We start from the raw sequence: 21,576 nt of genomic DNA on the forward strand, positions 1-21,576 counted from the left end.
TGAGTTCGGCTCTTGTTGCAATAACGCTGACTATCCCGGCCCTATGATGTTCTCTAGCTTTATTTACCATCCATGCCATCCCTCTACTGAATCCCCCATCATTCAAACTGACTGGAAGGAAAGCGCCGCCTTTCCCTCCTCTCTTTTCCGCTGCGTTTGTCGCTCTCTCCAGACACGCGGCAGGAGCGTTTTGGGCGTCGGACACAAAAGTGGTTCTTTAGTGACCAGCGTTCAGCGATTTGAGCGTCAAAAACGTTTGGTCTGAACCTTAGGCTGTAGATAAAGAGAGGTCTAAACACACCGATAGGCTTAACTTTTAACCGAAGGTTGCCGCTTGGTCCTGCAAGAAGGAGGGAAGTTACAAACTGACAGTAAGTTTTTCACACCAACTGCAAAACAAAGCAGGATACAGAATTCCCAGGTCCCATGTGATTAAAAAAAACAACCTATTGATATCCAGTATAATGACAGAATATCTGAAAAAGACCTTTTTAAATACATGATAAAAAAAAAATATATCTTTAATTTTAAAAAGCAATATCAACTGCTATAATTCTGTCTCCCCCCTTCCTTTAAAATGGTACAACCCAGAGTGATGTCACTTTCTGAGGGGCCAATCAGGTTTCATGTTTGCAAATTTAGAATGAAAACTGTAAGATCACGTTATCCAGATCAGTATGGAACGATAAGGAACAATGTCTGATGAAGTTTTTACATTCTGCCTGTTTGTCGTTGGACTCTTTCAGAGAGGTAAGATAAAACACTGCAGTCCTGTGTGTTTTCATACAGAGTTGCTCTTAAGTTGACTTAGTTTCTGTAGCCCTGTAATTAGGATTAATTTACTGGCAATTAGGATGGATATCCTGTAATTACGATGAATTAAGTTTTAAAAAATATTGCAAAAAGGAAAAGAAAAACCTGAATAAAACCAACTTAATCTGGAAGTTGTATTTCCAGTATTTAGTACATACTGTAACCTACTACAATACTTCAAGACAAATCTACCTGAGGTCTCTGTCTGATCCTTTCCTGCAGGTCTAACACAGCAGATCCAAACACAGGAGACTGTTTTAGCAGCAGTGGGAGGAGAAGCTCATCTCAGCTGTCAGCTCAGAGAAACAAAAGATGTTCTTCAAGTCACATGGCAGAAATTCTTAGGTGATGAGGACAAAAACGTGGCAACATTCAGTCCGTATGCTGGTCAGAGACTGAATCCAGACTTCAGAAGTAAAGTTGAGTTTAAAGATCCTGGACTACAGAACACCTCCATAGTTATCAAGGATTTAGCAGAGGAAGATGAATGTTGTTATCAGTGTATGTTCAACACCGACCCTGATGGAGCTCTGACAGCTGTAACCTGCATACAACTCTATGGTAAGAACCTGGAGGGTTTAGACTTTTTATGTTTAACTATTCCATGTTTCTGATGATGTTTGTTTCCTCTGCAGAGCTGCATGAACCCATCCTTCATGTCACACAATCAAACTCTTCTGCAGGGTCAGTTGTGTCCTGTTCAGCTACAGGTCGACCTGTTCCCACCGTAACACTGACGTCTACACAACAACACCTCATCTTCTCACATCACAACACTTCCAGTGTCCACAACACCAACAATACAGTCACCGTCACCGCTACAGCTTTACTGTCACGTCTCCATGACAACAGCCTTCAGGTTGGATGTGCAGCGCGAGTGCTCTCAGCTCCTCAGATGGAGGTGTTTGTGATGATTCCTGAGCTTAAAGAGACGTCTGATGATGGTGAGAAACTGTTTCAACGCTCAGATTGAGAGATTTATGATCCCTGTCTGATTCTGATGTTTTTTTATGTGTAGATGAACAATCTGGATCTGATCACAGACGGCTCAGTAAGTTAATGTTTGTTATTTAGTTGCTTTGAGGTTGTTCAGTGTATCATGTCCTAAATTGTTTTGTTTTGTTTCTTTTCCTCCAGAATGGATTTGGATTTTTCCATTTGTGATCTGGGGTTGCATTGCTGTAATTATCTGTGTGCTGCTTCTAATTAAAAATCAGAACAGGTACATATTTTAAACAATATATATTGTAAAACCTCAGTCATGTCTGATTAATGTTTCTGAATATTTTATCTGATCTCAAATATTTTATTGTTTCTCACAGGAAACATCATGTCAGTGACCATCCTGAAACTTCAACCAGAGAAATCTCTAAGTAAGTTTTTCATCCTTATAACCTCAGTCATCTCTCTTTCGTGTTTCTTTATGTTTTAACATTTTAAATCCTTTGTTATTTTCCCACAGGGATTTAGAGATGAATGAAAATCCTGGAACTGCCTTCAGATTTCCTGATCAGACATCTGAGTAAGTCTTCTTTTATTCTTTAAATTGTTTCCTGCTAATTTAAATGTTATTAATTTCCTTGTGGATTTAAATGGTGTTACTTTCCTTTTTCCCTTCTCACTGAAATGTTTGAACACTTTATATTATTGATGAAACCTGGTTAATCAAACCCTCTTTTGTTTTTGTGAAGGGATAAAGAACATTGTGGACCACAGGAGAACGCTGATGTCCGACAACGATCACCTCAGAAGCAAAACAAAGAAAACGACGAATGTGACCAGAGTTTGAATCCATGATGAGTTTTTCATAAAACACAATGACTGTTAACAACAAGACGTAACAAGTCGAGTATTAATGTCAAAACTTGAACTGAACTGCATCAAAGCTTCATAATTTGTTATGGTCAATTTTTTATACTGAACAGCAAAAAAAACTTTTTATATGTCCATTTTTATAAAGAACAAAACAACAACAAAAACAGCCTCATTTTTATACTTTTTTAATTGTTTCATTTTTTCTTTTATAATGATCTATATTTATGTTTTCACTGAAAATTAATTTTGTGATTGGAAATGTCTGGAACTGAATGGGAGCAGATAAAATTTTTAAAAAATTGGCGATGAAGACTTATTTTTTTCAGTCCTCATTGAAGTCATAACATTAAAACTCATAATTCAAAAGATTTCTGTCTGCCTGAAATTCAGTCAGTTGTGAATTAATGAACATTTTTTATTCAAGATTTCTGCTGTCTTATAAATTAGTATTTATGTGGGGGTTGCAGCTACTGGTGAAAAGTACTAAAAAAAACCTTGAAAAGTAAAACCTTGTTTTCCTCATATAAAGTGACACCTGGAATCCCACCACGTCGCCACTTGGTGTCGCTGTTTATCCAGATATGATGACATGCAGAGTTTCCAAAACGTGATAATATTAATTAAATTATGCTGTTGATCAGCTATCAAAAATACTTTATCTGCGCATGAAAGTACTGCTTTCTAAGTTTTTTCTTTTGTTTTTTCATCAGATAAGATTTTGTGTCTGGCTTGTCTGTGACTATTCAGCAAATTGGACAAGTTAATAAAATGTTCATATAAACCGAAAGCTTTATTTACAGCAAGAACTTGGATGGTTTTGTTTGTTTTTCCAAGATTTACTCACAACAAAGTCAAACGGTCGCCTGTAAAACAGGAAAAATCTGGTTTAACGGTTAAAAGGGGCGTGGTTAGGGAGATAAAAGTGAAAGTATGTCGCTGTTGGTCTCAGTCTGTCATTTAATTATAAAGTCTTCGTTAAGAATACTTCATATTTCACGAATATATTTTTTAACGTTTGTTTTTTGTTATATCAGATATCAGTTGGATCCTTTTATGAGTAATCTGCTTCAATATGGGTAAAATTATATTAATATAGTAATTTATGTTTTATAAATTCGTTTCTAAATGAGCCCCGCCCACTAATCACGTAATTGGTCCGTTGACCTACACCTGTGACGATCATTTTCAAAGTTTTTGTGGCGATGGCACGAGGTTCAGTCCTTTGTTTCTTTTTTCTGTTGGAAATTTTTTGTAAAGGTAAGAAAACAAATTCTTATTCTTTCATAAATGAGGTTGTTCTTGACGTAGGCTTCTTTCACGTCTTAAACGTAAAGTAAACCATGGTAACTGTAACTGTTGAACACACAGACTATTGCTTTCTATGACATGTTTACTAGAAGCATTACTACATATGCTTTTACTTTGACAAGTATTTGCTACATTTTCTGCAGCTGCTGTTGGCATGTAGGAGAATGGTATCCCTTAGCAAATAGTAGTACACTTGAAGTTTATTTTACTGATTATACTTGAGTATAAGTCTTCCAAGTATACTACAGAACATATACTAGTAGTCTACTAAAAGTATACCAAGTTAATGCTTATTCGGACTAAATTGTAATACTTTTAGTTTATTAAAGTATATGTCAAGTATAGGTCATTGTAAGTTTACAGAAGTATACTTTCAGGTATAAAACAAGTATACCATATAAAAGTGTACTAGGTATATAATTCTAGTTTAATTTATTTAAATATATATGTAAGTATGCTATCAGTAAACCACAAGTACACTCTTCTAGATACTGGCATTGTATAGTTATATACTTGTAGTCCACGTTTTAGATTATTGAATTATACTACAAGCTTATTTTTATATATTTAAAATTACCAAAACAAATTAACATTTTTTTGTGCTATTTAACTTGTTTATTTATAATACTTTACTAAGCATACTTGTAAATTTGCTTAGCATGTTACTTTCGGTATACTATTTAAATATGTATGTATATGTATATTTAAAGTATTTTTAAAGTAAACTCATACTGTATGTAAATTAGACTGTATTTACAAACTAAAAAACAGAATGTTAAAAACAAGTTTGACATATTTATATCACATTTTTAAGCATACAATAAAATGTATTTACAAATACATGCTGCTTTAAAGATGTAAATACACATGAAAGATGTGTTTAAAAAACAAAGACATTCTATGAAATTGAGTCCTTTGCTGGATAAATGAAGGGAAAAAGTGCACATTTGCATGTAAAAATGTCAAAGATCAAGTCTTTCACGCCAAAAAGTCGCCAAAAATGGTGAAGGAAAAAGTGTGCATCTGTTTGTAAAAATATAAACAAGTACTCATCTTTGGAACCAAAAATAGTCTTGATGTCCTTTTTTAAAGTGCAAAGTACCAAAAATACTCCTGGACTTTTCATCATACTTTTCAGAATAAACAAAGTATACTTTCACTATTCTATCCTGAAATATATAATATATAGTATATGGAAGTAAACTTCAAATATACTGTCTCAGTTTAGTATAAAGTAAGTATATTTTTGTAAGGGATGGCAACGTGTGTGTATGTTCTCATCGCATGTTCAGGTGACGCTGCCGCTGCAGAGCCATTGTTACCATCATGATCTCCTCCATACAGGTGCATCAGCTGTGATCCAAACGCAGCAGACTGTGGTGGCAGCAGTAGGACAGCACGCCTACCTAAGATGTGAACTTACTCAGTCTAAAGATGTCCTTCAGGTCACGTGGCAGAAACTGTCTGATAGAGAGAAGAATCTCGCCACATACAGTAAGAATTTTGGCTCAAGAGTGATGGCTGACTTCAATGAGAAGATAGATTTTCAGTATGGTGACCTGAAGAACTGCTCCATGGTGATAAAGAAGGTGACGAAGGAGGATGAAGGCTGCTACCGCTGTTTGTTTAACACTTTTCCTGACGGAGCTGTGACAGGCAAAACCTGCCTCACACTCTATGGTGAGTACTGATGCAGAGGAAACAATGAACGCATCAATAGTTGCACAACAGATCAAACCTACCTCTTCTTAAAATCTACTTCCTGTTATGTGTATGTCTCTGCAGAGCTGCATGAACCCGTCCTTCATGTCAGAGAATCAAACTCTGCAGAATCAGTTGTGTCCTGTTCAGCTACAGGTCGACCTGCTCCCACTGTAACACTGACGTCTACACAACACCACCTCATCTTCTCACACCACAACAATGTCGGTGTCCACAACAGCAATGGTACAGTCACCGTCACTGCTACAGCTGTGCTGTCAGGTTTCCATGACAACAGCACTCAGGTTGGATGTGCAGCCCGAGTGCTCTCAGCTTCTCCAATGACGGTGTTTGAGGTGATTCCCAAACAGACGACTGATAAAGGTGAGAAGGTCTCTTTTCCATTAGTATCAAGCTTGTCTCAACTCAACTCGCCTCAACTTGTCTCAGCTTGGTCCTGTTTCTTTTCCATTACAGTTTAGTACCAGGTCTGAAATGGGCGGGGTTTGTGTGAAATCACTGTGATGTCAGTGTTGTGCACGACAAGCTCTATAACAATACAGGACCTAGAGGCAATCTGCTACGTGGTCTGTGGCTCGCCGGTCGCTGACCATATATCGTATCCATTTGTTGGAACCACTTCCAGTCTCATCTGTTTGATCCACTCCGACCATTGTGTTCCTTGACCTGCCGATCGTCACTTTGGAGCTTTTTCAGCTTCTCTCGACTTGAAAACTCCTTTGCTAGCCGTAGACATTGAGTCAGAAAGCTCTTGATAGATTTTTTCATTCCGTGTCGCTCCATCTGGTTCCCTCTGTATCCTTTCCTCAGCAAGCAAAGAAATGTCTCCACCTCAATCTTGGACCAAGGAACAGACTTTGTTGCGCCATTGCTTGTCACATAATGTAAACAACTTACAAGTTGGAGTCGCTCTTTCAGTGATATCGCTCCCTGACCTCTGATTGGCCACGCCCCTGACCAATAGCAGCATGCAGTCTGACGACGTCACACACAACCCAACTCAGCTCGCTTAGAACCTGGACTGAGGAGTTACAAAAAAGTGCTGGTAAACGGGTACAAAAGCCTCGTGGAAAACCCTACAAACCGAGCCGAGGCGAGTCAAGTTGACAAGCTGATACTAATGGAAAAGGGCTATATGCTTCGTGTTTATATATTAATGATCGTACATACTAATTTGTGACTCTGAATCCAAATATTTCATTCAAGTGAGTCATGTTCATATGAAGAGTTTTCAACTTTAAGGGAGGGAGTCTTGTGTTTTTCTTTTATTTTCCTCTCAGAGTAATCAGAACGCTTCATTTCATACGTTTACATGGGAGTTTTAATTCCTGTTTAATTCCACTTTAAACTGATGAAAAATGACCATGTAAACTTATAGTTCCTGATTGCTAATTTTTATTTGGATTTAAACCTAATTCCGATGCGAGTGTCTGGTTTATTTGCATTTTAATTCCGATCTATTTAATTCCTCTGTCATGTAAACCTTCATTCCGCTCTAAGTTAATTCCGGTCGTTCTGAGCATGCTTGTTACCTCGTCCTGTCCCGATGACGCGCGTTGTTTTGCCTCCCGTGTTCGGTGGTCTATCTTTCTTCTCCTTCTCAGTTGCTGCAGAAAGTGAAGTAGTATGCGACTGAGCTGGTACTTCACATTTATAATAAAAATAACAATGAAACTGGTTCTTATTATGTAGTTTTTACAAGTTACGACTGAAAAGACGAGAAGCAGGGAGCCAACTTTGTTTATTTCCGATATACGTCATACGTCACGTGCACCCTCTGTCCAATCAGAACCCTTCCCAACCCGCCGCTCTGAAGAGGAATTAAGTGTATTATGTAAACCTTCATTCGGAATTATTATTTTCATGTAAAGTTGTAGGAGAATACGTTAATTCCGAATTAAAAAACACCATGTAACCATAGCCATTTACAGGCTAAAATTACAGCATATTTACTGGGGGAGAATGCTCCCAGACCCCCTAAAGGGGTCTAGTTTCTCACCTCTTTCACACCTTGTGAGTTTGCAGCTGTGGGAAATCCTGTGATTGACATGTTTGGGATTTTTGTGTCTGTAGGCGTTTCTGAGAAGCTGCAGTCTGATGATGAGAAGTTCAGTAAGTCAGTCTTTTTCATGGTTCAGGCTCATATTTGTGTTTTTTTTTATGACTAAATTCTATTTTTTTCTGTCAGATTCCACTTGGATCATCTTACCAGTCGTGTGTGTTGTGGTGGTGTGTTGTGTTGCTGTGATCAGCGCCATACAGCTGAAGCAAAGACACAAGAACAGGTAGATTTATGCCTCTTATACCTTTTAAACTTGTTGGCACTGAGAGGCAATTAAATAACTGGTGTAAAATCTCCTGTCACTAGTGATCCTGAGGTGAACAAAACGCCACAAAAAACAAGCCAGGACACACATCAGTAAGAACCTTTTAGTAATTACATCAGTGACAATGAATATTCTGTTATTTTGCTTTGTGTTGGTCAGAATGAAGTGACCTGTGTAGCTGATAGCCGGTGTTGTGTGATACAGTACTGAGTGGGATTTAACTTGGTTTTTCTGAAGGATCAACACACCTTTAATCAGGACGGTGAACGAGCTGGTCAGGCGGCAGACACCAGCCAAGAAAAGTCTGGAAAAGGATCCCCCAGAACCACCGCCTTCAGTGTCCAAACGGCTGTTTGGAGACGTCGGTTTAACCGAAGCTCTGAATCAGACATGATTGCCACTTTTTTGCAGCGCTTTTGTTAAAAATCTTTTTATTTTGTCCACATTCTGGAGAAAAATAAACTGTTTGCTTTTATAAACATCTCTTTCCATCTGCTTTGTGTTTTATGATGATGATGATGATGGTATCTGTGTTATTTGTAACTCATTAGATGCATTCTGTTTGTTTTCTTGTCATGTTTGTGATTTCTTTGCCTTGTTTTATTGCTGTTTTTAACATATTTTTTTTATATGTTCTATATAAAAGTAATGGCATGAAATGTGCTGTTTGCTGTCGGACCTGATTGTTGCATCATCTGTTATTTTAGATCAAATGTAATTATTACATAAAGATCACCAGACCAGATGGGATTATGAGTCTGCCACTGGTTATCACGTTAAGACGAGATGCGTTTGCTTTGGTGGAGGGAAATTTAAAGCCAAAGGCAGATTAAAACTCTACTCCTTGTGCAGACAGTTTACAAAACACTGGTTCTGAAGATTCAAATATAGCATATTGATCATTTTACACATGTGAAGTGCAACAACCTTGTAGTCATAAGGCTGAGATTAGTGCACACCCTGATTTATGCATGTATGTGCACTCACCAGCCACGTTGTATGGAGTGAAAAAATTTACTTTATTATTCCAATGAGGGAACTTATAGACATCAACTGCTTGTTTTACACATCTTTATAAAGTATGTTTTGTTTTTGACATAAAAATGTTGATATGTGAGTTAGTGTGTTTTTTATACATGGATGCATAAAGAAACGGACGATTCCCAGTTGAAGTGTTTCTAACAATAGGTAGGATGATCCCGCGTTATGTGTGGACGTCCAAGAAGATAAGAAACATTTAGTGTGTTTTTGGCCATATAATGATTTACTGAAGTTTTTATAAATGCAGCAATAATCATCAGAAATGACGCAGTTCTTCACGGTCATGGATCTCGCTGGACTTTGAAACCAAAAGAGAAATTCATGAATCAGGTGACTCCATTTCACTATGAAAAGGGTGCAAGCGATCCGAAACCAGTATAAAATAACAGTTTGTAGAGCAAGTGAACTTTTAATGAAATAAAATTTTAAGCCAACTGAACCTTCTGAAAATTATTCTTGTCTTACCCTCTGAGATCTCCAGTCCTGGTCCTTGAGGACCGGTGTCCTGCACATTTTCCAAGTGTCCCTGCTGCACCAATTCAATTCAGCTTTATTTGTACAGCGCCGCTTTACAACAATGTTGTCACAGGACACTTTACATACACATCATTTCAAGCCAATTCATACATATCTTATAATAGAAACCAACTAATTGCATCGAGTCATGACTTCGATCCAATCTCCCATCCTGAGCTGCACGCGGCGACAGTGGGAAGGAAAAAACTCCCCTTTAACAGGAAGAAAACCTCCGGCAGAACCCGTCTCAGGGAGGGCAGCCATCTGCCTCAACTGGTTGGGGTGGAGACGACAGGAAAGACAGATCAACATGTACAACTGCATTTATTCAGGAAGACCTGCGGAAAAAAGGAGAAATAAGTTAGAGACGGCAATATTGTCATATATTTATACATTAATATATTAGAGAAATAGAGCGAGGCACTTCTCAGTGCATCAGGTAACATCCCCATTGCTACATAAGTAATGGTTGGCTAGACTACCCATAACTATAAGAGCAATGAGCATAACCTGGATAGTTGGGTACCGTACATGCAGACTCCAACTCAGGAGATGAAGGTGATGGACCCTTATCTTATCTGGAACCTGCCTCAATGCAGGCATGTAACACTTGGTACAGGAGACTTCTTAGCTTATTAACACAGTTTCTTTTGTGTAACTGTCCCCCTCCCCTTCAGGAAAAATGCATGCTTGTTGAAGGAGTGTTCTAGTAGTTTTGTGTGTGATAATTTGTATTCCAGTAAATAAGAAATGTAAGTGTGTTCTATAGAGTTTAAAGTTTAGTATGAAAACAGTAGACAAAGACAGAACGACGGCTTTTGCAGCTCATCCTTGGATGACGCATCCTTAGAAGAAATTGGAAAGAACTGGAAATGACCGTGGAGGACTTATCGTTGTGTGGGATCTGTAACTCTCTGGAGATTTTAGTCCTGCAGAAAAGGTGGTTCTTTCTGAACAGAAAAATAGTTATTTCTTGTATAGGAAGATAGTTTGAAAACATTTTTTTCTGAAAAGGAAGATAGAATTATATTGAGGGGAAAAAAATGCTCTTTCGTGGTTTAGCCCTGCCAAGAAGGAAAATATTTCAAAAAAGAAAAATAGTTCTTTCTTGTAGAGGAAGATAGTTTGTTGATGCTGTTTCATTCTTCTGGTTATGCATTTGCCTTATGCTTGTTTGCCTTTAGGATGTAAAAGTCAATTAATGTGATTTATTAATTTATTACAGAAAGATTTGTGTGGGGAACGCTACAGTATCATTTCCAATGATTTTTAAAAATGTAAGTTGTATACAGTTGTCCTTCTAAGTTTACATACCCTGGCATATCCTATTTGTTATTTCTTTGCCATTTTTCCACAGAATATGAATGATAACACAAAAACAGCTTGGAGTCTTTTTTGCTAGTCGTTGATAGGGCTTTTTATTTTCTCAGATGGTAAAGCTCCCCATTCTTCATGGTAGCTTCACCCAAGTACCAACCATGAGTGAAGGAAGAGCTTTTGTGTTAAAAAACTGATTGAGCAGGGCTGGATATTGGGCAGGGTTGGATGTCCAATGGGAGTGGTTAGGGTTAGTAGTCAGATTATTATGTGCCAAATGACGACACTGAAAACAAAAAGTTTGGTAAAACATCATTCTTGTTTAAATATATCAGTGTAAAATTAATCAGTTAAACATAATATTATGACCAATGCCTGCTGCCTGATACAGCAGTCAAATTATATTTGCAAATAAATTAATAATGAACAAGTATTGTCTATGAAATGACAGTTAAACTGCATCTGTGTATTTCCTTGTTTAACTAAGGGAAGCAAAGACTGCAGGCTCTCCTAAAAAACTATATTGCAAAATAATATCATGAGCTCTAAATTTAATTTTACACTCAAGCAGAAACAGTAATATGATCAAAATAAATAACATTTTATGTTAATGTTTGAGTGAGGGATATCCATAAATAATTTAAAAATAATTAACTACATACATACAGTAGTAAAAGTGAAATTGTTGTAGAATTTAATCCCAAAATCCCTTTGATGCGATTAATATTTCCTCTTAGTCAGTTATAACAGAGTCATTCTAAGGCAGGACTTGAGCTATAATTTCTCCTGCTGTGAAGACCATCCATGTCCATCCCTGCTGCTGACCTCAGGACCACTGTCTCCACCCTCATCCTGGTCCTTCAGTTGTATAAAGATAAAAAAAAAAAAAAAAAGATATTCTGTGCAGAAATGAAGAAGGTAAATTAGCAAAAATTCAACAATGGTATTGCTTCTTTAGAACAATGTTACTTCCATAGAAGTACAAAGTACCCATCCAAATATTTACTTGAGTTGGAGTAAAAAAAAAAAAAAAAGATCTAGAAAAAAAACTACTGAAATGCTGTGTAGCCTGACATCTGATTTTATTCATCAAATAACATTATTGAAATCATTCAATCAAAATAACAACCAGCAGTCGTAAAACTCGTTTACTTTAAACTTTAACTACCACAAAACTTAATGAAATCTTTACAAATATAACAGTCAAAGGAAGACAAATAAATCTAAATCATTTTCTACCCAGAAGTCAGGAGTAATCTTAGAGCAGCCTAAAAAGTAGCCTAACTTTACTTGTGTAAGAGCAGCTTTTTATTACTTTAGAATAATAATACTTAAGTAAAAACATTTTTGCAACAAAATAACTCCCAAGACTACAATTTATCTGAAAAGTTATTAAAGAAAATGTAGATACTACTACCTTTGCCTTAACGAGCTAGCTTAGCTAAGTTAATTTACATCTATTTGTCATCTTTTAAAATCCACATGGTGACAAACATTACAAATGTCTCTTTTTCTGCTCAACAGCGTCTACATTCAGCAGCAGGAATCATCTTACGCGGTTTGTTGAGAAGAAATTATCTTAGTTTTTTTTTTGTCTCTTAGCTGGTTTGGTGAACATGTTTGAAGATGGGAATAATGCCAAAGACAGGGTTCTCTGTTAACACCATAGACTGTATATAAAGAGATGGACGGAGCCCCTGTGACGTCACACGTAGGTTTCTGAAGAGCTGAATTGAAGCTTGGTGGACAGTTCCTACCGTTGCCATGTTGGCAGCGTCATGCGCGTCATCTTGCCCGGAAAATACAAATATGGGCAAAGAGGTGGAGCTGAGAGGGGAGCCATGAGCGTCATGGCGGATGATTGACATCTAGCGAACTCCGAGCTTTCTGTAGCTAAGAGCTAACCGAGCTAACCCCGAGATAACAGGAGCTAACCAGCTAACGGAGGTAAGCGGGCTAAAGCTAAGTCACGTTGTTAACCGGCTAAAAATCACGGTTGTTCTACGTTCTTCTGACTTAAAGCCGGAGATTGGGTACCTGTCAATCAAAAGGACACGCCCCTAAATGTGCCAAACTTCGAGATTAAATTACTTTTAAACAGGCGAGTTAGAAAAAAATTCACTCCCCCCACAGTTGTCATGAAGTTTAACCTGACTTATAAACCGAAAATGGATTTTTGTACCAGGCTGTAAACATGTTTATTTTCTGCTGTGAAGTTGGTCTTCTTAACATGGATGTCTATGGGGATTTGCTCTGTTTTGGAGCCCCTAGTGGATGAAGGGAGAACTGCAGTTTTACGCACTTCCGCATAGGCTTCACTTTTAACCGCCGGAGGTTGCCGCTTGGTTACCACACGGTGTTTGTTGTTAGAGACCGTAGCGTCGCCTGCTCGTGATGCGTTTAGGTGTGGCTCGGAAAAACACGTTTCAGCATGTAAAAAAAGTAAGCAAGTGGTTATAATAGCTATAAAAAAGTGCGGGGGACATGTCCCCTGTGTATCCCGCGTGCGCTACGCCCATGCTTTAATTGACAGACATTATTTTCATAACTTTCCAACAGCCTACACATGTCGGCCACACACATCAACACTCAATTGAAAAATAATTAACACAGAAAATACAACAGCCATCAAAAATGTTCTTTAGGATGAAATCTGTGCAGGTCCAGCCTCCTCCCCACGTTCATGGTGGACTGTCCGACATCACAGCAACCATCAGGAGAGTGGGATCGTTTATTTATATGCAGTATTAGCCAATATAAATGGCAATTAAAAACGCATTTTAATGAATATAAAGTTAACAAATACTCACATAAAAATGTATAGGAAAACGTTTATGATTAAAATATAGGCTTTTCTTACATTAAAATGTTTAGAGCTGTATGTGTTTGAGCTGGATAAACTGTGATGATGGCATAACAGTGCTATCTCAAATCACGAGATAGCAGCAAACATACAGTTCAATATGTATAATAAACAATGAGGAGCCATGTATTTCACGGCATGTCGCTATGGCAATGCGTTGCTATGGAAACGCCCAAAAAAAAAAGCGGTGTAACAGTATGTTAACGTGCCGGATTATTAGTGACCATGGTATAAATTATATGAACCATTTGTCATCCCACTCCTCCCCTCTATGTTACAGCAGGTGAAATGACACAGGTGTTATTTTTTTAAACCCTTTCATGCATGAATATGATTTTTTTTAAAAAAGAAAAAACAGTATTTAAATACAGTATTTTCTACAGAAATATGCAAATATACTTTTTTGTTTATTAGTAACATTCATTCATTCATTCATTCATTTTCCGAACCGCTTATTCCAATTCAGGGTCGCGGGGAAGCTGGAGCCTATCCCAGCCGGCTTTGGGCGACAGGCAGGGTACACCCTGGACAGCTCGCCAGTCCATCGCAGGGTTATTAGTAACATTTAAAATTTATTTATGATTTATTTCAATGTGTTCTATAAAAATATTTATAAAATAAAATATAATTGTAATTATATAAATCTATTATATAATACAGATTTATGAAGCCTAACTAGCATCACTTTATATCCAACTATGTTGCACAGAAATGTATTCATGAAAGCTATTCAATCTTTAAGTTTGATTAATTGATGACTTGATCATTCCTTTACCTAAGACGCTAGGACAAAACATCACCGGTGCACCACTACGTGGACTGGGGCTGTGGTGGGCGTCCCTTATTTTCATTTCTGAAAGGTGGCAACCCTAACAAGACTTGAAGTGTACATTCTATTCTGTACATTTAGCAGATGTTTTTCTCCAAAGCGACTTCAGAACAACACAAACTAGAAACAGCTTTTATTGAAATAATAGCAAATGTGAATGCCCATTTATTGAACTATGCTGAATGATTTAAATGAAATTGCAAAAGTATAAGAAATTGAAAAAATAAAAAAGCACAACTGTCATTTTTTATAATTGCCTCACATTGGGACTGAACCCGTGATCTTTTGGTATTTAAGCACACTGACTTACTCGTTACAACACCAGTACTCTTTGTTGCACCTTGGAAAAGCATTGAAATTTTTTCCAGTTGGGATGGGAATGGCTTATTTTTTACTTCCAGCAGGGTGGAATTAGCAGGATTGCAAAAACATGTGCAAGGTTCAACTAAACTCAAGTGAAGATGTGACAGACTTTGTTCAATGTGTTTAAAGTGGAAATTTTATGTGCATTTCAGGCTAATTTATTTTTATTTCTGAGACCAGAAGGGCTGGGATTGATGGAGTTATTGTCACAAATGGCTTTATTTACTTCAGTCCGACCCTCTCCGTAGGCTGTCAGATCAGCCTGCGGGCAAAACGAGTGGATTGAGACTCTTTCGCATTAAGCCCCGCCTCCCACCACTGCACTACATCGGGAGCGCGCACCGCACCTGCTTTCGCCGTCATTGTAACATCTCATAAACAGAAGGATTAGGCTCATATGAACTCAATAAAAAAAAACAGAATACAATGTCAACACATAGCATACAGCCCTACATGTTGGAACCTGAATCAGACCCTGAAAACAAAGTGGAAAACAGCAGCCCACAGCAACGAATGCAGCAGGATGTCTCTTTGGTAAACTCACCAGCCATCGTTGGAAATAACTTTATCCCACGTTTTCCACCCCCCTGATGTATTTGTACATGTCCTTGTTAACCAGTAGAAGGTAACCAATCACCGAACCTTATCCCCCGGGACGTCACAAGGATTTCAAAGTAGAAAAAAACTCTCTAAAACGACGCGTTTTTCGTCGCCATGGAAACCGAACGGAGAGCATGCTGGAACTCAAACTCAAACTCAAACATGCGTTTAGGTGATAAAAAACAGTGTCGTTCACATGTCTGATGAGGATTCAACACTGTAACGCTGTAGAAAGCGCAGAAAACTCCAAATACCATAATAGCACCCCTTTAATGATTTATCAAAGTGTTGAAATGTTGCAGGGAGCATTGTTGGAACAAATCATACACATATTTAACTGTGACATTCGCAAATAAATTCCTTTGCTCCTTGAAGTGTGCAAATGATGCAAATAGTTCACATGGAGCAGTCTGCAGAACTGCACGCCATCACACAAGCAACAGCCAACAAACGACAATGCAACTATATGTTAAATGCTGCATTTGAACCCGTGCCTTGTATGTGTACTTTTGCACCGGTGCACAAAATGGACCAATCGCTGAGCTGAATTCCGTTTCGTCCAATCACTGAAGAGGATTTTAACACTTGGCAAAAATGTGAATAACTTGAAAAGTTTACATGTTAGAAAGACCAAAAGTCATAGTACATATCTCCTGAATGAGCTGAACAGTTTGATATTTGAATGGTTGAAGGGAGGCAAAAGGTGTAGGAGGAGCAGCGCGCCAAACATTTTGCAGTAAAGACAATGGGGACGGGAACTTGATAAACTGGACACTGCAAACTGCTGCAGAGCTCTGAAACCCTGTTGAAGCAGTTGATTTGGCAACGTAGAAGGATACGTTGCCTAGCAACGCTTTGCTTGGGGGGCGGCGGCGGCTCTCTGCTGAGTTTGGCTCTTGTTGCATTAACACTGACTATCCCGGCCCTATGATGTTCTCTAGCTTTATTTACCATCCATGCCATCCCTCTACTGAATCCCCCATCATTCAAACTGCCTGGAAGGAAAGCGCCGCCTTTCCCTCCTCTCTTTTCCGCTGCGTTTGTCGCTCTCTCCAGACACGCGGCAGGAGCGTTTTGGGCGTCGGACACAAAAGTGGTTGTTTAGTGACCAGCGTTCAGCGATTTGAGCGTCAAGAACGTTTGGTCTGAACCTTAGTTTGCCGTTTGGTCCTGCAAGAAGGAGGGAAGTTACAAACTGACAGTAAGTTTTTCACACCAACTGCAAAACAAAGCAGGATACAGAATTCCCAGGTCCCATGTGATTAAAAAAAACAACCTATTGATATCCAGTATAATGACAGAATACCTGAAAAAGACCTTTTTAAATACATGATAAAAAAAAAATATATCTTTAATTTTAAAAAGCAATATCAACTGCTATAATTCTGTCTCCCCCCTTCCTTTAAAATGGTACAACCCAGAGTGATGTCACTTTCTGAGGGGCCAATCAGGTTTCATGTTTGCAAATTTACAATGAAAACTGTAAGATCACGTTATCCAGATCAGTATGGAACTATAAGGAACAATGTCTGATGAAGTTTTTACATTCTGCCTGTTTGTCGTTGGACTCTTTCAGAGAGGTAAGATAAAACACTGCAGTCCTGTGTGTTTTCATACAGAGTTGCTCTTAAGTTGACTTCGTTTCTGTAGCCCTGTAATTAGGCCCGAGCACCTTGGCGGTGCGAAGGCCTATTGTAATTGCAGTGTTTATTATTATTATTATTATTATTATTATTATTATTTTTATTCGGACACTTCGCGTGCTTTTTTGGAGGCCTGAACGTGCTCGAAAACTCACCAAATTTTGCGTAACCCCCCCAAGGGAATACGAAAAATTTGATATTTTGAGGTGCTCCAGAATGTTTGGGCGAAACTGAACGAGAGCGCCACCTATTTTAGGTGCCCCGCCACTGCATGTCGTTAATCTTTATGAAAATTTATACACATGATCTACATGCTAGGGTGAACAAAAAATCCTCTTAATGTCATGGTGAAATGTCGACAGGAAGGCGGCCATTTTAGGTCAAAGTCAATATTTTGGTGTTTTAGCACCTCGCATTTTAACGAACTCGTCCTAGAGCTTTTATCCCACTGAGCCACAAATTGCTCAGGATGTTCAGGAGGCATGTGTGATTCAATGTTGTGTTATTTCTTCAAATAGGAGACTTAGTTTACGAGGGGCGGGGCCTCAAAGTTTGATGTCTCGCCATGAAAAATTAAACGGATATAACTCCCACATAAAGCAACATTTCTGCACCAAATTTGCTAGATATGATGGCAGTCCCCTCCTACAAAGTTCTATATGTCAATATTTTGATTATGAAATAGCCACGCCCCCTGGAGGTCAAAAGTGTTGTTTTTTGCTCACACACCCATAACTCTGGCTTGGTGGACACCACATGGCCCAAATTCACTCAGGCATCACAAAACATGTTGGTGAAGAGATCTGGTAAAGGACGTTGCTCTACGCTGCACGGCGTGCCCGTGACGCCATGGCGAAGTTCCATGCGGCGGCGTGACATCATAAATCACTATAAAATTGTCAATTTTGATCTGATCACCCTAAAACTTATAGGGATTAATAAGGGATCAGTCCTGAACAGATTAATGTGACCATTGCTGGTCTAGACCTAAGCCCCGCCCACTTACAACAGGAAGTGGTTTTTTCCACATTTGAGGGTCATGCTTCTAAGGAAATGGTCCCAAACACTTGAGACTCCTCCAAAACATGTCAAACCCTTTCATGATGCCACAATAAAAACCTCAAGTTGCTACGCTAAACGGTACATGGCGAATGGCGGTCCAACGCCATGAAACAGGAAGTACCTGTGACCAAGCCATGGAACCTTGGACCGCCACCAAACTTGCCATGACTGATGACAGTAAGGCCCTGAACTAAGCCCCATTGAAACATTATGGAATAAATGGAGCATGTCTCCATAGCGCCCCCTACAAAATTTCAATCAATCAGCCCCGCCCACTACATGGACCGACATGGATAAAATTCAGCACAGTTGGAGAACCTGCCAGTACCTTCAAAAAAGTCTCTTAGACATATGGGCTAAATTCAGCAGGAAGTCGGCCATTTTGGAAAAGGTGCCATTTTTGGGGTCATTTCTTTGCCATGCATTTTAAACAACTCCTCCTAGGGATATTGTCCAACTGACACCCAACTTGCACAGGATGCTCAGGAGGCATGTGTGATGTAACGTTGTGTTATTTCTTCTAATAGAAGATTTAGTTAAGGAGGGGCGGGCCCTCAAAGTTTTATGTCTCATTAACAAAGACTTATTGCTAAAACTCCCACATAAAACAACATATCAGCACAGGAATCACCACATTTGATGCCAGTTCCATGATGAACAAAATCTACAATGCAATAATATGACTATGAATTAGCCCCACCCCTTGGCAACAACAAGTGTCTGACATCGTGAACCAGGAAGTACCTGTAACAAAGCCATGAAATTGTTGATCTTCACCATACTTGCCATGAGTCATGAAAGTTATGTCCTTAATAGAGTAAAATTAAAATATAGTGGAGAAGATCGTAAATGGCTCTATAGCGCCCCCTCCAATATTTCAATCAATCAGCCCCGCCCACTATATTGACTGACATGGATCAAATTCAGCAGACTTGTAGAACCTTCCAGTACCTTCAAAAAAGTCTCTTGGACATATGGGCTAAATCCAACAGGAAGTCGGCCATTTTGAAAAGGGTGCCATTTTTGGGGTCATTTCTGTCATTTTCTTTGCCATGCATTTTGAGGAACTTCTCCTAAGAATTTTGTCCAACTTTAACCCAAATGAGTCAGGATGCTCAAGAGACATGTGTGATTAAAAGTTGTGCTATTTCTTTTAATAGGGGATATCATTTAGGAGAGGCGGGGCAGCAAAGCAGATGTGATGCAATGAAAAGGAAAACTGACATAACTCCCACAAAAAACAACCAACCTGCACCAAATTTGCTACAGATGATGCCAGTAATATCTTTCACATTTGTGCATGTCAATAATTAGATGATAAGTTAGCCCCGCCCCTTGGTGACAGGAAGTGACCCTTCATAAAACCTAAATGGTCTGAAGTGCAGTCTGGCTGCACTTTAGGTTGAGAGAGGCATGGGAAGGATGTTGCCAGGGGAGGCGGTGGCATGATGCCGAGCGGCGCCATGGTGCGAGGGCCTATATCGCCGCTTGCGGTTTTAATTAGGATTAATTTACTGGCAATTAGGATGGATATCCTGTAATTACGATGAATTAAGTTTTAAAAAATATTGCAAAAAGGAAAAAAAAAACCTGAATAAAACCAACTTAATCTGGAAGTTGTATTTCCAGTATTTAGTACATACTGTAACCTACTACAATACTTCAAGACAAATCTACCTGAGGTCTCTGTCTGATCCTTTCCTGCAGGTCTAACACAGCAGATCCAAACACAGGAGACTGTTTTAGCAGCAGTGGGAGGAGAAGCTCATCTCAGCTGTCAGCTCAGAGAAACAAAAGATGTTCTTCAAGTCACATGGCAGAAATTCTTAGGTGATGAGGACAAAAACGTGGCAACATTCAGTCCGTATGCTGGTCAGAGACTGAATCCAGACTTCAGAAGTAAAGTTGAGTTTAAAGATCCTGGACTACAGAACACCTCCATAGTTATCAAGGATTTAGCAGAGGAAGATGAACGTTGTTATCAGTGTATGTTCAACACCGACCCTGATGGAGCTCTGACAGCTGTAACCTGCATACAACTCTATGGTAAGAACCTGGAGGGTTTAGACTTTTTATGTTTAACTATTCCATGTTTCTGATGATGTTTGTTTCCTCTGCAGAGCTGCATGAACCCATCCTTCATGTCACACAATCAAACTCTTCTGCAGGGTCAGTTGTGTCCTGTTCAGCTACAGGTCGACCTGTTCCCACCGTAACACTGACGTCTACACAACAACACCTCATCTTCTCACATCACAACACTTCCAGTGTCCACAACACCAACAATACAGTCACCGTCACCGCTACAGCTTTACTGTCACGTCTCCATGACAACAGCCTTCAGGTTGGATGTGCAGCGCGAGTGCTCTCAGCTCCTCAGATGGAGGTGTTTGTGATGATTCCTGAGCTTAAAGAGACGTCTGATGATGGTGAGAAACTGTTTCAACGCTCAGATTGAGAGATTTATGATCCCTGTCTGATTCTGATGTTTTTTTATGTGTAGATGAACAATCTGGATCTGATCAGAGACGGCTCAGTAAGTTAATGTTTGTTATTTAGTTGCTTTGAGGTTGTTCAGTGTATCATGTCCTAAATTGTTTTGTTTTGTTTCTTTTCCTCCAGAATGGATTTGGATTTTTCCATTTGTGATCTGGGGTTGCATTGCTGTAATTATCTGTGTGCTGCTTCTAATTAAAAATCAGAACAGGTACATATTTTAAACAATATATATTGTAAAACCTCAGTCATGTCTGATTAATGTTTCTGAATATTTTATCTGATCTCAAATATTTTATTGTTTCTCACAGGAAACATCATGTCAGTGACCATCCTGAAACTTCAACCAGAGAAATCTCTAAGTAAGTTTTTCATCCTTATAACCTCAGTCATCTCTCTTTCGTGTTTCTTTATGTTTTAACATTTTAAATCCTTTGTTATTTTCCCACAGGGATTTAGAGATGAATGAAAATCCTGGAACTGCCTTCAGATTTCCTGATCAGACATCTGAGTAAGTCTTCCTTTATTCTTTAAATTGTTTCCTGCTAATTTAAATGTTATTAATTTCCATGTGGATTTAAATGGTGTTACTTTCCTTTTTCCCTTCTCACTGAAATGTTTGAACACTTTATATTATTGATGAAACCTGGTTAATCAAACCCTCTTTTGTTTTTGTGAAGGGATAAAGAACATTGTGGACCACAGGAGAACGCTGATGTCCGACAACGATCACCTCAGAAGCAAAACAAAGAAAACGACGAATGTGACCAGAGTTTGAATCCATGATGAGTTTTTCATAAAACACAATGACTGTTAACAACAAGACGTAACAAGTCGAGTATTAATGTCAAAACTTGAACT

The 21,576-nt window shown here is 38.7% G+C and overlaps 2 protein-coding genes across 2 annotated transcripts; both read left to right on the top strand.

Moving 5' to 3' along the window:
- Positions 1-695: 695 nt before the first annotated feature.
- Positions 696-2,610, top strand: LOC306774071 (OX-2 membrane glycoprotein-like; the record flags this gene model as incomplete). Its single annotated transcript, XM_079264054.1, has 8 exons — positions 696-750; positions 1,036-1,374; positions 1,449-1,757; positions 1,832-1,864; positions 1,951-2,035; positions 2,136-2,186; positions 2,276-2,335; positions 2,505-2,610. 8 exons carry the CDS (start codon positions 696-698, stop codon positions 2,608-2,610), a joined length of 1,038 nt encoding a protein of 345 aa, XP_079120180.1.
- Positions 2,611-3,700: 1,090 nt separating this feature from the next.
- LOC306774072 (uncharacterized protein) lies at positions 3,701-20,868 on the top strand (the record flags this gene model as incomplete). The annotated part of the gene is made up of 10 exons (XM_079264055.1): positions 3,701-3,704; positions 5,281-5,616; positions 5,722-6,021; positions 7,732-7,770; positions 7,847-7,943; positions 8,223-8,350; positions 19,927-20,265; positions 20,340-20,563; positions 20,723-20,755; positions 20,842-20,868. The coding sequence occupies 10 exons, from the start codon at positions 3,701-3,703 to the stop codon at positions 20,866-20,868; spliced, it is 1,527 nt and encodes a 508-aa protein (XP_079120181.1).
- Positions 20,869-21,576: the final 708 nt, after the last annotated feature.

Source organism: Telmatherina bonti (assembly GCF_933228915.1).
Source record: "Telmatherina bonti genome assembly, chromosome: 24".
Taxonomy (NCBI): domain Eukaryota; kingdom Metazoa; phylum Chordata; class Actinopteri; order Atheriniformes; family Telmatherinidae; genus Telmatherina; species Telmatherina bonti.